Source organism: Syngnathus floridae, chromosome 19, assembly GCF_059516105.1.
Source record: "Syngnathus floridae isolate MCC-2025c chromosome 19, RoL_Sflo_1.0, whole genome shotgun sequence".
Taxonomy (NCBI): Eukaryota; Metazoa; Chordata; class Actinopteri; order Syngnathiformes; family Syngnathidae; genus Syngnathus; species Syngnathus floridae.
In genome coordinates this window covers 6,647,861-6,663,357 of record NC_142431.1, presented here as the reverse complement: position 1 = coordinate 6,663,357, position 15,497 = coordinate 6,647,861, and the positions used below count along the sequence as shown (strand labels likewise).

At 44.6% G+C, this 15,497-nt stretch overlaps 1 protein-coding gene and 1 long non-coding RNA gene across 7 annotated transcripts in view; one reads left to right on the top strand and one right to left on the bottom strand.

The window, feature by feature from the left end:
* Positions 1-15,497, bottom strand: part of LOC148381925 (MAM domain-containing glycosylphosphatidylinositol anchor protein 2) — a 91,380-nt gene that overhangs the window by 8,782 nt on the left and 67,101 nt on the right. For all 6 annotated transcript variants that reach the window (XM_088361351.1, XM_088361356.1, XM_088361355.1 and 3 more), the window contains 6 exons: positions 15,035-15,307; positions 11,440-11,588; positions 7,375-7,552; positions 3,137-3,157; positions 1,442-1,597; positions 784-945 (listed from right to left, as the gene is read on the bottom strand). In XM_088361351.1, the coding sequence (XP_088217477.1) occupies positions 784-945; positions 1,442-1,597; positions 3,137-3,157; positions 7,375-7,552; positions 11,440-11,588; positions 15,035-15,307 (939 nt within the window). The remainder of the gene's footprint in view (positions 1-783; positions 946-1,441; positions 1,598-3,136; positions 3,158-7,374; positions 7,553-11,439; positions 11,589-15,034; positions 15,308-15,497) is intronic.
* On the top strand, positions 8,280-9,451 carry LOC148381929 (uncharacterized). The gene is made up of 3 exons (XR_015854287.1): positions 8,280-8,494; positions 8,609-8,698; positions 8,780-9,451. It is a non-coding gene; the product is annotated as an uncharacterized LOC148381929 (long non-coding RNA).

The window sequence follows — 15,497 nt, the reverse complement described above, 5'->3', positions numbered from 1 at the left end:
TATATATATATATATATATATATATATATATATATATATATATATATATGTTGGATTTTGCTGCATTGGGACATACCAGATAATTTTTCAGCATTGTATTTGATTATTGAAATTCTGTCCTATGTATGATCTAGTCTCACTCGCACACACAAAAACACACACACATGCATCCAAACACCACAGTGTTTGTGGTGGGCTGATTGGGGCCCTGGCGGACCAAGTTCGAGTGGCTGACAAAAAGAATGCTCCCTCGACAACTTTGCCACCTTCAAATTGTTCGTACAAGGTTGTTATCTGCATTGGGGGGGTGCTATCGGGTTGAGCGCCCACTTTTGAAAGGTTGTGCAAACCAGAGATATTCAGTAAAGTATCTTGAGCCGGCACACAAAAATCCTCTTAACAGCTGCCTTGAGTGGATGGCAAAGCGATGAGAAAAACGCCATTGCCCGCAAGAAGGCAACACCCCCCCCCCCACCGAGTCTTTCATCAAACAAACAATCGCTCCATCACAACAGAGCGCATACGGGCGCACGCTATTGTGCGAGATGCGCAGGTGGCGGATCGCTTCAGGTTCAAGTGCATTCATCCGTCAATTCACCCCTCAAGGCCGCCGTGACGGCTCACACATGGTGAATAACGTTCGCTGTGCTGTTTCCTCATTAATTGTGTTTATACACACCGGAATGATAATTAAGGTGCGAGGAGCCGTGAAGCTGGCTACCACATACGTTAGGCCGGTCAGGGACACTTTGGAATATTCGTATGGGAGGCGTGTTCTCTTACCTATGTGTTTCCCATACATGTGGTAGAAGAAGCCGAAGCAGTAGGCCGGCGGGTTACTGATGCCGTAGGGGTTCTTGGGGGCAATGTTGAAATACGGACTGACCAGGCGCGCCTGATCCCCTTCCTTCCTCGGCCTGGACGTTTCGATGTACATGTAGAAACCTTCGAAGAGCAACAGAGCAAACTCAGAATTAAGACAAATACTTCTCTCATCTTTCCTGTAACGAGAGCCTCTGTCAGAAATGTTTGCGAGTTTGCTGCCATTATCGATCACAGGCAGCCATGACAACAGCCAATTGAGGCTAGCCAGCAGCTCCCACCCCCTGACAGCCAAAAATGGAATATCTCTCTGGGCTGAATCTCAGATAATTATTCTCAAAGAGGAACAGGGACCAGTAATGAAAAGCTGGACACTTTGAGACCATTAGGTGATTAGAGCCAATGCATTATTTCTGCTTCGGCTGCTGCTGGAGTTGAGCAGAATTTCAAAGTCCTGTCATGGATACATTACCACATATCCTCCATTTTGTGACTCCACTGTTGAATACCTGATGCTGAACACGCCGCATGCTAAAGCGGAATATTTATATTGTGAATATTTTAGAAATCCAAACAAAATGGCAGCAAAGCTAGTTTGGGTGGCAGAGGTTATGCTCACCCTGCTTGGAGCCGGCGCGGTCGCCGCTGGGCCCCGTGTTGGGTGTGTACTTGGTGTCGCGGGTGGCGGCGCTGTGCCGCGTCCAATCAAAGTCATCGTTCTTGTCCTGGGTGAACATGCAGATGGGCTCCTCCTCGAAGCTGCAGTGGAACTCTCCTGACGAGAGTTACAAACATACAGTCAGTGTGTGTGTAGTGTATATTCATGAGACCTGCGGCCAGTATGTGTGTGTCTCAGGGGGATCTACAACAGCAAAGCCCTAATTATGCCACCCGATGTAATGAACAGATTTTTAAATTAAGACGTGAACTTGGGCTGACTGCGACGTTGGCAAGCTCACGTGGGTGGCTTTCCTTGAGAACGAAGCGCTCACAATGGAGGGATTTGCCGCTGCGGCTTGGTTTGCCGCACCACAAAGACGCCACATGACTTGGACTGCATTCATATGTGCGTGTGTGTGTGTGTGTGTGTGTGTGTGTGTACAACTGCACAGAAATCATGATGGATTGTACTCAGTCACAAGCACACAGGTTCCAATTATGTAAGTGCAGTTCTTGTTCAAATTGATTTCAAATACTAGGGAGCTTTAGAGTGCCTCATTGTTGGCCACAAGTTTGTGCACATTACTCAAAGAGAGGGAGGGGAAAAATACAGAATCACATAAAATAGAAAGTTAATTTAAGAATCAATGAAGTCAAATAATGTTAATGGAAATGTGATGTTAAAGCTGGTCAAGTATACCCAAAATAGGACTTTTCTATTGGCAACTCTGTAAATCTGCATAGGTTGAATTTAGTAGCTGTGGATAACGGTAACAACGGTAAACGGCCAAGCGGAGGACACACCGTTGCCCGGCGGTACCCTCAAAAGAAGCAGCATTTAACATTCAGCGGCTGGTTCTGCTAAATATTCATTGATGTATTACAAACATAGCTGCCAACCATTTGCTTAGTTCCGACCTTGAGCCAAGCGGCGTGGGCAGACGCTAGTCAGGTGAGTTGCGTGGGCGAAAGGAAGAGCGAGCCGAAAGTGGTCGAGCGCCAGGTCAGAAGGATGCCGGAACCTCTCACCTGCTCGAGGGTGGGTGCGCTGTTTTTTAAAATAAAGCTCTGGCCCCAGGAGGGTTCTTGTTTGGATTAGATGATAACGGATGCTCCTCCATCCATTTTCCGAACATCATTTGTACGTAAAGCTAGAAACGCCACCTCAAAGCCAGGATGATTTAGATTGAGATTTGAAAGAAGAAAAATGAAACAGGAAGTAGTTCATTTTTTTTCACGTAGACTGCGAGATGTTAAATTTGTTAGTTTGGTAAAAAGCAGAATGTGTTTAGTGAAAACACATAACCAGACAGCCGTTCACATTCTGAGTGGGACTTGAACTGACGGAGATGACTTCGGGGAATTCTATAGTGATTAAACGTGTTTGTCATTTCTTGTCTGGAAAAATAAAAGAGCCCATATAAATATGAATAAATATTCCCAGCAGTGCGGTGCAGCTCCACTCTCTCAATCACTTTAAGTGTGCGTTTTTGTAAAGTTGAGAGCAACAATGAGGAACGCCATTAAGTGGGAGTAAACACTCACACATACAAATCACCTGGCAGCATTCCCGTCAATATATATGGCTGGCAGGAAATGTTTTGGGTGCGTGATTGCTATGTGCGGGTGATAATGGGTGAGACTTCATACTTACTTAGGTGAGGGTTGATGGGAGCTGCAGAAGACAGAAGCAAAAGAGGCATTAGGAAAGCGTCAATGTGATGACTTCATGGACTGTAGTAGGCGTGTTACATATGTGTAAGGTCTTCCACATTTTGTAACATCCGCCGGGGGACATGCAAGGGCATTACAGTGACGTAATTGCTTTTATGTTTTTTGACTTTACACAATAAGTTGGGGCATTTCTAAGTTATTGTGTTTCCAATGAGGGAAAAATGTCTGTCTGCCACTTTGGACAACTTTAATAGGATTTTTCTTTCTGAGAAATGCTTTTAGCTCAAGGTGACTCCCATTTGGAGCACTAAGCCCATTTCATACATCTGCTAGAACATCAAAATGATTCGACATTGTGTTCGCTAAACACATTCAATTCCTCGCTCGTTCTTTCTGACCCCACGGTAAATAACATTGGCGGCCATTTTAAGGGTGCCGTTTGAAAGGTGGAGACTTCTGCAACCAGTTGTTTTTTCTGCACTTAAAAAAAACAAAAAAAACAAACAAAAAAAAAAAAAAACGTGTTTTCCAAGCAGGGTAAACAGCGTTTAACCTGCCAGGAAGATTCATGAGCATTTTCCAATGATCGATGGCTGACTGGCCAAATAGATGTGATGCAGCAGCTCGAGCGCAAAACTACGTAGCCGCATGATTTATGGACGCTCCCCTGCCGCGAAAGAAAAAGAGGGAGGGCTGGGGATTGATTAGAATCCAAACAATTAAAGCCGGTAATAACAAATCACCCCCACAAAGGAAAAGTTGTCCTTACGCCCATTGAGACACGGAGTGGATGCTGAGCTACTGTACCTAATGAAGTGTCCGGTGAGTGCCGCAACTGTGGGTGTGCGCTTGCCTTCTAAATGCTTTAATAAACTTTTATGCTGCCAATCCAAACCACAGCGGACTGTGTAGAAAGAATAGCACTGCAGCATAACAAGAGTGTGCAAAGGCGCCGCAAAACAAATATATTAAATGACCACTAAGAGCCTCGGGCCTTCTTTCCCGGTGAAACCTTCCTCCCTTCTCCCCTCTGTGCCGCTGCTCACAGATAATATGTTTTGTTGTCACGTATTATTATTTATTCTCTTGTTGTTGTCGCTACCTGCGGCTCTCTGGCTATTTGGTATGGTCCGCGCGAATGTGTCTGCTCAAGCAATGCGTCTTCTCCCACCGAAGAAATCAAGCCGAGAGAGCCCAGCGGCAACTTGGCGGCAACTTTGCGTACACCCACAAATGGGATTTAACTTGCAATTTGATGCAGGGAAAGTGAAAACAAACGGGACTGTTGATGCAACTATTTCACACCATGCGTTGTTTAAAATGGAGGACTAAGAGCCTCACGCGATGACTGATGATGAAATGGAGACGCTCGCCAACGCAAATGTTTCGCGGCGCTTTTCGCACGCTGCGGCAAGACGATCCGAAAAAAAACAGTGATACCCAAAAACTCGTCGCTTGACTTGTTGACTGGTGCCGAAAGTAAATAATAAATCAGTGCTGCCTTGGTATATGTAACTCAAAACATATTTATAATTATCTTTTCGATTGTATTTATTTACTTATTGTTAAGACTCCACCCTAATCGTTGCCGGCCTTTTAGAATTACTCTCGGGTCTTACTTTGGCCGAGATAAATGAGCTCAGAACTACAATTGTGACAGTAGTTCTTGCAGTCCAAGCACACAATGATCCTCCAGTGCACTATTAGTGAATCAAATGAGGTTCTTTGGCTGGTAAAGAGCTAACGCTACATGCAAAAGCTTGCCAGAAAGCATTTTTAACAATCCTCTTTCATTACGACGTCATTAAACGGTGACTGCGCATACTTTTCGATAATAAACACGTCTGCTCATAATGACATCACACAAACGGCGCCCAAGGTGTGTGTGTGTGTGTGTGTGTGTGTGTGTGTGTGTGTGTGTGTGTATGTTTAATTTACTGCTGTGTGCACTCAAGTGTTTGCTCTCTGAAAATATATCAGAGCGGTGACCTTAAGAAAAAAAAAAAAAATTCTGATGATTGGTCTGCGAGAGCATGTCATTAATTTGTCTTTACCGGTATTTTATGATGGCAGAAATGTTGACGCGACAGGGAATAATCATTTCAGGCTTCGGAATAGATAAAGGCTTGATGTCCTTCGCTGACACTATGACCTTTTTTAGCTGTACCGGTCTTTTTTTTTTTAAATTAAGAATTTGAAATGTTTTAGTCATAGAATGGAGTAAGGAAAAAAAAATGAACCACTTTTAATATATATTAAAAAAATAATTATAGTATAGTAATAATAGTAATAAATAGTAATTTGATTGTTATTCGTCATTTTCCAAATACAACCATCCATTTTCTTAACCGCTTAGTCCCCACGGGGGTCGCGGGTGTGCTGGAGCCTATCCCAGCCGTCATCGGGCAGTAGGCGGGGGACACCCTGAACCGGTTGCCAGCCAATCGCAGGGCACACAGAGACAAACAACCATTTGCACTCGCACTCACACCTAGGGACAATTTGGAGTCTTCAATCGGCCTACCAAGCATGTTTTTGGGATGTGGGAGGAAACCGGAGTGCCCGGAGAAAACCCACGCGGGCCCGGGGAGAACATGCAAACTCCACACAGGGAGGGTTGGAGGTGGAATTGAACCCGCACCCTCCTTACTGTGAGGCGGGCGTGCTACCCAGTGCTCCACCGAGCCAAATACAGTCAATACAAAATAAGTTACTTCATTGACTAAAAACGGCATAAAAACTCACCAGGCTATAGATGACTATTTTTTTTTTGGTGACATATGAGGCTCGGCTTGCTGTGTTTCATATCTTGAGTATGTGGGCATTATGCTGAGCTGCCGTCGCCTCGTGCTGCAGCCTTCCCAGTGTAAACAAACGGCTTAAATATGTACTCCTTCTTCCAGGATGCCGTCTGAGCAGGTGCTGAGTTAGTCATTGTGCGACGGTGACACAGCCATCCATCAACGCTCCAGCTGGGGACGCCGTAACTACTTTTCTTTTCTAGCCAACTCCCCGCCGAAAAAAAAAAGCCTTTAACGAGCTTGTTGAAGTCTAAAATCCACGGTGCTAAAACTTCACTATGGCGCTAACTCAGAGAATCTACACAACCCGACAGAATCTTGTATGGCTTGCGGTTGTGGTCCAGTCTACCAAATGTAAATACTGCTTCCATATTTGCAAAGTGAATTCTGAATTAAAAAAAAGTAACCAATGTATATTTAATGGCGCGCTTCGAAGACTCCATATATGTAGAGTGATCACATTCCAACAGAATACAAACACCATCTCGGGTTTTGCTGAAGAATGTGAGGAAAAATAATAAAAACACGGAAAATAATATGTAGAAGAGCTTTCTCCGTGTCAGTCGGCACGCACGTCTTGCGGGACGAGTTGAGCGAGAAGAGTGCATTCATCTCAGACCTACATTAGCCGTGACGCCACGCCGTGCGTGGGAGAACAGAAGTAGCCCTAGAGTGATAATTAGTCCAGTCTCTCGTCGGGCAGGCCATTCGCACAGAAGGAGAAGGCTCTCTTCTTCTTCTTCTTCCTCCTTTTCACTTGATAAATAAAAGAAGAAGAAATCTTTGTTTCCTCCTTTCTGGGCTCCCGCTCCTTCTGCTCTGTGCTAATTAGCCTCAATTCTCTTCATTCTTCTTTGATTGCGTTCAATCTCCTTGAGTTCAGCCAGTGACGACAATTTGGGAAGCGGGGCGCACACAGAAACCTCACTCACTTATGCGTTGTACTTGAGATAACCATCTCAGCAGGACTGTTCTCATAACTGGTGACGGTTTCTTTTAATGCAAAATCCTACAAAACTCAGGCTCCAATTTGCGACAAAACCTTCTCAAAATGTCATTTCAATTTGAATGACGGGGAACTTTAGTCACTTGCTGATCTCTTTGCTCCTTTGACCCAAACTAAACATTTGACTCACACGATGTATTGAAGTGCTTCCGAGCTCTCGTGCAAAGAAAGCCGGCGATAAAGGTCACGACGGAAGGAAGTGATGAGTCGCTTGATCAACATTCATTTGGCTCAAACGGGGAAAAGGAGCCAAGCAAGCTGATTTCCAGCTGTCTCCTGATGACTGACGATGTTGGATGCAATTCAAATTATTTTAATGAGTTCACTTTTTCCCGCCCGGCCCACTCTCTTGCATATCATACATACAAATGCGTACAAATGATATGTGACGCCAATAAATTGAAAACTCACCGCTGTAGGTGACGATCCTCACGGTGGAGTCGCCCTCTCCGAAACGGGTGATGGGGGTAAGGCGCACCTCGTAAGACTCGGGTTTGATGAGCTCGGTCAAGTTATGGGTGATGAGCTCTCCCTTGTTGATCGTCCAGTTCACGGGAATCTCCTGCTCCCACCATCGCTGCTGTCCCATCTGTGACGATGACAAGCAAAAAGTCATAAAAAAAAAAAAAGCGGAGTCCCACTGGGAAGTGTACCAAGCCAACTGTATTTTCTTTATTAGTGGAGAAAAATCTCACAGCACAAATTTGTTTGGCACCAGCTACCAACCAACAGATTTAGAGTACTATGAAAACTAAAGCTTGTTCAGCTCTCCAAATTACGTTTTTAATATCCCATTTTTCACAATTTAGAATATAAAGTGAGCTTAACTCCATTGAGTTTAGCTGCAGTGGATGAATATCACAAAGGACATTTTTTTTTCCCTGGCGCTGTATTTACATTCAAGCCGAGCAAATATGCATCTCTTTCAAAATCGTCGGCAGGATGTTCTCTCTCATCTACCAATTAACCTCGTCTCTACCCATTTGTCGGGACGTGCCAAGTTCCAACATTAAATGCTACACAACTAAAACAATTTTCTGTTGACAGCTCACTGCTCATTAAGCACATTTACTTTCCAAGTAGCTCGCAAGCCTTTGAATTCACTTCAGAGCTCATCAGCAAGGAAGTAGTCACGTCTGCCTGATTGCAATCCAGGTAAGGCTGCAGTCACTGCTTCTAAGGACAGCTAGTGTAACTGATGGAATTCCGTATATCACATGGCTAAGCTCTGGCTTCTCCTCTGAGGTTCGCAGAGGCACAAACAATGATTTGCCGCAGTAGCGGCCGCGGGGGTTACGCGAGTAAGCGAGCTTCGTTTTATCCTTGAGAATAGCTTTAACGAGGCGGGCAGCACTGCACAAAGACCAGAGACGACTCCCGCATCCGAAACAGAGGCGATGCATGCGTGCCCTTCTCAGTCCCGCCCGGTCGGAAATCCAATGGAATAGCGGTGCAAATGCTCTGAATGAAGTAATTACTTGGAGTCTGGAGGATATTCCGCTATTAGACGCTTTTCATTAGAGATAATTTTGTGAGTAAATCGACAATGGGAATCTCACAACTCGCATGTTGCCTAACAAGATAAAACTCAGTCATGTTTAGTATCATCGTGTTCCTCCATGTTGATTTCATTGGCAAATTACAGCAGCTACAAAGCGGGAAGAGCGAGCCAAACTGCTGGACATCCCGAGGCCATTTATGGCGGGATAATGGTTCAGCGGCAGACACGAGTGAGGTAACCCAAGCGTCCCTTTCGCTCTGCATTCCAGCTACTCCCAAGGGAAGCTGAGGCCAGATGAGCTCTGTTGTTGTTTAGCTTTTATCAGATGCCTCAACCAACCTCAGCAGACTCCTCTTGATGAGAAGTAGCAGCGGCTCCCCGGGGATGTTCTCCCGCCTCACGTAGTCCCCGAGGAGTGCCGCCGATTTTCTTGCGAAGACGGCTCGGATTCATGATCCCATTCCGATTGGCTTGTTGATAGAACTGAATTAGCTAACATATCTCTAAACGGTGTGGCAGATGTGAAAACTACTTCAAGTCAAACTATACAAATATTACTGGCTATTGACCACTGAACACATCCTTGGGTTATTTCCTTTGTAGTGTGACTCGCTGGAATAATTTTGAAAATGTATCATCTACGGTTCTTTGTTCAGCATGGCTTTAGCACTTGCCAGTTCATTAAAGGAACACAGCTGGATTCCTTCAACGGCACCCATGATGAAGGCAGGCAATGTATCCAACAGCTACTTGAGGCTTTTATTTTATTTCATTCATGGCTTTTTTATTGCTATTTTTTCATTGTTCTTCCAATATGCAAATACTGCTGTTGCCTTCCAGAACATTGGATGAAAATATTAAACACCCATCGAATCTAAGAGTTGTCATACCTTGTGCAATTGAGAAAAAACAAGAAACAGCAAAACCTTTTTTTTGTTGTTGCATTTTTATATGTTTTGATACATTAATGATCACTGAATCCATAGCACCCGCACTCAATTAAGGTTTTTGTTCACACTCCATTACCGCTCATTCTGGACAAACTATTGATTTAGTGTCATCTGATTGTGGATGGACTGTGCGAGAATTTTTTTTTATGGTGGAAACCACCAGAATTGATGGCTGTAATATGCAAGCGGTGGGAAAAAGCAAGCATTGTAATGTGACAGCGGCTGCCGGTTTGCTGTTGATTGCCGACACGTAATTAGTGTAGCTGGTATTGATCGACGTGCACAAACAGGGCTGACAGATCAATTTGGGACACATGATGCGACCTGCTCCTGCCAGATTTGTTTGTGGGAACAAATTCCAGCTCGCGGGAATACTTTCAAATAGACCGGGCGTTACCTATTTGACAGGTGTCTCGCTACAGTATGTGTTTGTGATTTATTCCAGAGCTTGCCTTTTCAGACTTGCATTTCCGCCTTGAGCGAAACTGTCTCTCAGCAGCTCTCTTCTGAGGCCACGGGAGACATCACAAAACAATTCAATACAAAAGGGAGGGAGAAAAAAAAAGGCCAAGAAAATGATGAGAGCCGTTATGCGAAATGTAACTCCTTTGCCTGTTTTGTTTGGCAATTGTCTCAACAACAGTGTCTCTAAGCAAGTAAGAACAATTATTAGTTTAAAAGCAACACCAAGATTAAATCCTTGCCCGTATAAAAAAACGGCTTTTGTTTTGCTAAATTGCTGCCTAAAAAGTTTGCCCACAGCAAATAATCTCCTTTCTCAAGAAAGAGAAGGAGAACGATTTGCCTGGCAGGAAACAAATAATGGCCACACCGTCGACTCTCCTGACATGCAAAGAGAATAAGGTGGAAATGAATTCATTCGCTCCAAACACCAATTTTGGGCTGAACTAAATGGACTGGGGATGTTCTCTTTGAATGCAAAACAAAACCAAAAAAAAATTGAAATGTTAATGAGATTTTCTGAATTAACGCACGTGCTAGCACAAGGCGGAGAGCAGCTGTGAGCGGAACCGGCTTAAGGAAGCGTCGAGCCTGGCGACTTCTCAGACAAAACCAGTGGTGAGTGGCTTTGAGAAAGCGTGAAATCATTTTCTTAGCAATTTTCAAGAGAGAGCTGACGGTGAACAAAAAGCGTGACGACACAAACACGGACTTGGAATGTTTGCCGCAAACGCGCAACACAGCGTCCCCCTTTTTTTTTTTTTAGCGTGGAAACCTTTTTATCTGAACTGGCGCTTGGATGTCGGCTCACATTGGCGCTAACCTGTAAATCCGTCGTATTAATGCGGCCGGCAGGCGTAAGGCTTTATCCGAAGCTGGCGTGTCGCCTGCCGGGTTGGCTAGAAAGAAAAAGCACGAGCACGACAAAGACACCCGTGAAAAGTTGCCAAATTGCGGGAAAATCAAGCGAGCCTTCCTCCACCAACACCATTCAACACCAAGAAAGCAGCTTGGGAAAGCTATGGCTCATGTTTATGTTTGCCCGTGGATGATTTAATGCAAGACCCCCCCAAAAACTGCAACTCTAAGCGAGTCATCCATCAGAGAGCAGTTTGCAGTCTTCTCTCTTTCCTCTTCCTGCTTTGAGTACGCTTCAAACGATTTTGGAAACAATTCCTTAAAAAAACAAAAAATGCCACAGGACTCATACTTGACTGCATCTGACAGCTTCTTAGTGATTCGCTGTCGCCCGCAGAGACTCACTCCCATCCTCAAATACGGTGGCGAGAGGCTGAATTGAGGTGTAAAAATTCGTTCGTCTGCGTCAAGGCAAATATGACGAGCCAGCTCAGGCGTGCAAACTTTGGGGAGAAAACCAGGCCCACCCACCCCCTATGACAAAAAACAAAACTAAAAAAAAAACCCCTCATACTTCTGCACAGAACTGAGAAAAGACAGACCAATAACCAGCATCGGAGATTATCGGATTATTCCCGGTTTGGAACGCTCCGGAAATAATAAACCCCCGACCTAATTGAATGAAGTGAGAAAAAAATCTCCTACCTGTCTGAAACCGAGTCTGTAGGCCACGATGCGGTCCACGGCGTTGGGATTCATCTGCGTCCACTGCAGCTTGAAGTCGTAGATCCTGGGCCGATTCTGCCAAAGCGGGCTGTACGTGTCGTAGTAGAACTCAGGAGCGTAGGCCTTGCCTATCCGTGATCAACACAAAGAAAGAAATGTTGACAGTGAATAATTTGGACAAGATGTGATAAAAGTTGAACCACGCAAAATTTTGCGTAGTGACATCGTTAATGCGCGATGTGCTGCGTGAATGTTTCATTTGTAAACACGACCCAAATTCTTTCAAGTGCAGCGCTGGAATTAGCATGACAAAGATGTACAGTGGCTCTTATCTCCGCCATGTTATGTTTGTTCTATTTCTATCGCGGCTATATCATATCTCTTTTGCTACTGTGGTGACCCAAATTCCCCCCCCCCCCCCCCCACACACACACACACAAGGATCATTAAAGATTTATCTTTACAGCGTGTATCTTCTGACACACTTTGCTTTCATGGCACGCAATCAAAGCGCATATCACATAGCGGAACATCGACTCCAGCAACATCCAAAAGTGTCCAAATCCCCCGTTTTTTTCTTTTTTTTAAACAAACCTCAACTCCTTCCTTTGCTTTGTCGGAATTGAGGATTTACCAATGGTGAGCGGTCACATTCTGCCAGCTTAAGCGCTCGGGGTGACCTTGTAAAGTTCGTCCACCTCCATTTTGGAGACTGTTTATACGCTGACTTTTATGCTAATCATTTTTACTGTGTATTGGTATGGTTTTTTTTTTTTAATAGAATGTTTTTGCTACCAATCAAACCAACTGCCTATTTTGATAGCATAAATATAGTGACGCTAAATAGCCTCACCTCTGTGATTACGGCGTACGAGCTAACCGTCTTAGCCCGCCTTGAAACACAACCCTGGGTGGGAGACATCAAAGATAAAAGTACATGCGGCTTAACTGATCTCTTCCCCAATCCTGTTTAGAACAGCAGATGACTCAGAAGAGGGGCTCAGTGGAACCCTTCGGGCGCCACGTTGACCTTGTTTGCAGACTATCTTGTGCTTTTGGTTTCATGAACCTCCCCTCGTCTACCTAGAGGTGCTGTGATGAGTGTTTTTTTGGTGGTGAGTGCCACTTGCCAGCATCGAAAAGAAAAGTTGCCGCACTAATTGCTCAACGGAATCCAATTTGAGTCAAGCTGAATCACTTCTCCTCAACTCTTTCCCGACTCCTCGAGTGAACCTAAAGTGAGGATGCTTCCAAATTGCTGATCATGCGTATTGATTTAATGCGGCTACAGATGGTTGCCCGCTAGACTGGTGTAAAAGCCAATCTGCTCTCGGGCTTCTCCTCCTGTAAAAACTTCACTGAAAGATAACAGAAGGAAAGTAATGACTGCGCGAGTTCTTAATACCGTCGATGAAATAGCAGCCACATTGGAAAACTAAACGACTGTTGCATGCTTTAATTTCAAAACCCGGCGATATTAGTATAAGTCTGTGACGTCACAAAAAGTGAAGGGGTTGACAGAACATCAGTTAGCAGTTTCTCTGCAACTATAGATGAGAAGCCTCGGCGGAAGCAAAAGACAAAATCTTTTTGCGTCTGCTATTTTAAGGCACATATTAAAGCTGCTGATCCCTATTGCATCTTTAAAAGCAACTCGAATTCATAAGGGGGGAGGGGGGTACTGAGAAGCGTCTCTGGAGTTCCGCTAAGAGTTTTACTGCTTTTTGAAGAAGCAAAAAAAAAAAAATGACAGAATGGGGGTATATGATAATGCCGAGTAACTTCTAACCGACATCGTGCATCTAAGATACATGAAGAATTGCAGCGAAACGACAAAAACGATGACTTGTATGTTAGAAGCTTCGATGTGAAGAGACATATTCCACCTTTGATGTGGAGATCAGGTTTTGCCGTCAAAACAGATGGAATTAAAACAAAGTACCTGTGAGTTTGACTTAAGAGACGATACGGCTGTGTTTTAAAGACAAATCCTGAATCACTTTTTTTTCCCCTAATGACAACAATAAAAACCCGCGAGCATACAAGCGCATTATTATGAAGGATTAATTTCACGAGGTGACTCGTAAAACGCACCGGAGAACAAAACCCGGGCGTTATCCTCCGGCTTTTTTTTCCATCTAATTCCTTGTATTTGTTCAGTCGGCAATAAAAAAAGAAGTAAATGTTGCTCAGTGGATGCAGAAGCGATGCGCCGAAACGATTTCGATCACAAGAAGCTGGAATGTATGAAATGAAGTTTGACATTTATAAAGTCGGAATGTTTATGAGAAAATACTAGTTCAAAATTATGTGAGTAAAGTAGCACAATTGGAAAATGAAAAACAAGTTTTGAATGAAAATTTAATAAGAAAATAACATTAGAAAAAAATGTCTGTTTTGTTATAAGGGTGCAACATTGGACAAAAAATATCCAAAACAATACACAAAAATATAATCCTTATTTTTTTTTAAAAGGCGAGACAAATATTTCATGAACAGCCTCCTCATCTCACGCTCGTATGTCAGCCACAAGAACAATTTTGATCCCACACTGCCACATCTGCGATATAAATCTTCCAAGGAAAAAGAGTTAAGGGAACGTGTCACGGCACATTTCACGGATGACATCGGGGGACACTCTGAGCTGGATTTTTTTTTTTTCCCCCCGACTGAGAGTGCCTTCCCATTGGCCCTTCCCTACCTTTGGCAAGCGGTGAGTCCAGATGGCGGGAATGTGGAACGCTGGGCGGGAGAGCGAGGGAGGGATGCGGGATGAAAGCGAAGGAGGGTGAGCGACAGAAGGCGGAAAACACAATTGGCTGCGGGGGACAGGACGCCTCGGATGTACCTGCCTCACCGACGTTTCTGTCACACGCGAAGGGGAGGCTTTGCAATTAGAAACGCCGCTAAACGGGTATGGAAGAAAGTCATTGGAAGCACCAGACCGACCCGGTAAATTAACCCCTCTAGAGGTAGACGCAAGTCTTTCATACAGCGTGTAAAAGTCGATATTTTTCCACCATTTCGTGTCTCTCGTAGTGACAAAAATTTTAAATCGAGGAGATATCCATATCCTGGAGAATAGTATTGAACGTGTCCACGGTTTCATTCATGACACTAATAGAAGACTTGTGTGATTGAAAGCCTTCTCTAAATCAATTTGATGGCGTCAGCTGTAGCCAAGAAGATGGACACTTACAGTTCTCCAAGCAACTAAAAAAAAAAAAAAAAAAGATGTGCAACAGACAGCGGTCGCTGCGACGTGAGCGACACCTCCTATTCGGATGGACTTTTCCTTTCCCTTTCCTTGGCGCCTCTTTTAATTGAATTGTCAATCTTCGGGCCAGACGGTGGCGGCGGATGAGCGTTTTGTGCGAGACTAGACAATTTGGGCTGTCTATAAAAAATTTGCAGCTGCCGCGATAATTACAAGCACAGACGGGGAGCGTGTTGAAGAGATGGATGTATACACTCGCAAAATGTTGTTGACGGATTTAACACAAACTCTCCAATTGATTTGCTTTTGTGGAATTTGTTGTCTCACCTTAGTAAATGGCAGAAGCGGACGGCTCACCTGTGACATGGAAGGTGCACTTCCCGGCACCGGCCTCGTTGATGACTTTGCAGGTGTATTCGCCCCAACCGTCGCGGTTCAGGTTGCGGATGGTGTACTCCGTGTCGTCCCGCTGCGTGTCAAAGGGGCCGGCGTGCAGAAGCCGGTTGGACAGCAGCCACTCGAAGCGCAACACACGCGACGGGTGCGCCCGCAACACCCGGCACGTCATGACCACGGGCCGGCCCAGGCCCTGCCGCAGCTCCGTATGGACCGGCTCCACCGTTGGTGGGTCTGTTGGACAAAAAGATCGCCGTGTAACCGCAAGTCATCTCCACAAACCAAAAACAGACATTTTAATACTATGAACTGAAAATGTCATTACATTAATTACATGCATAAGCTTCATTCACAGGCTTCTAAATTATTTCCTGTCTCATGACAAAAGCTATGATCGGGCTTGGAAAAAACGGAAGTTTCCGCC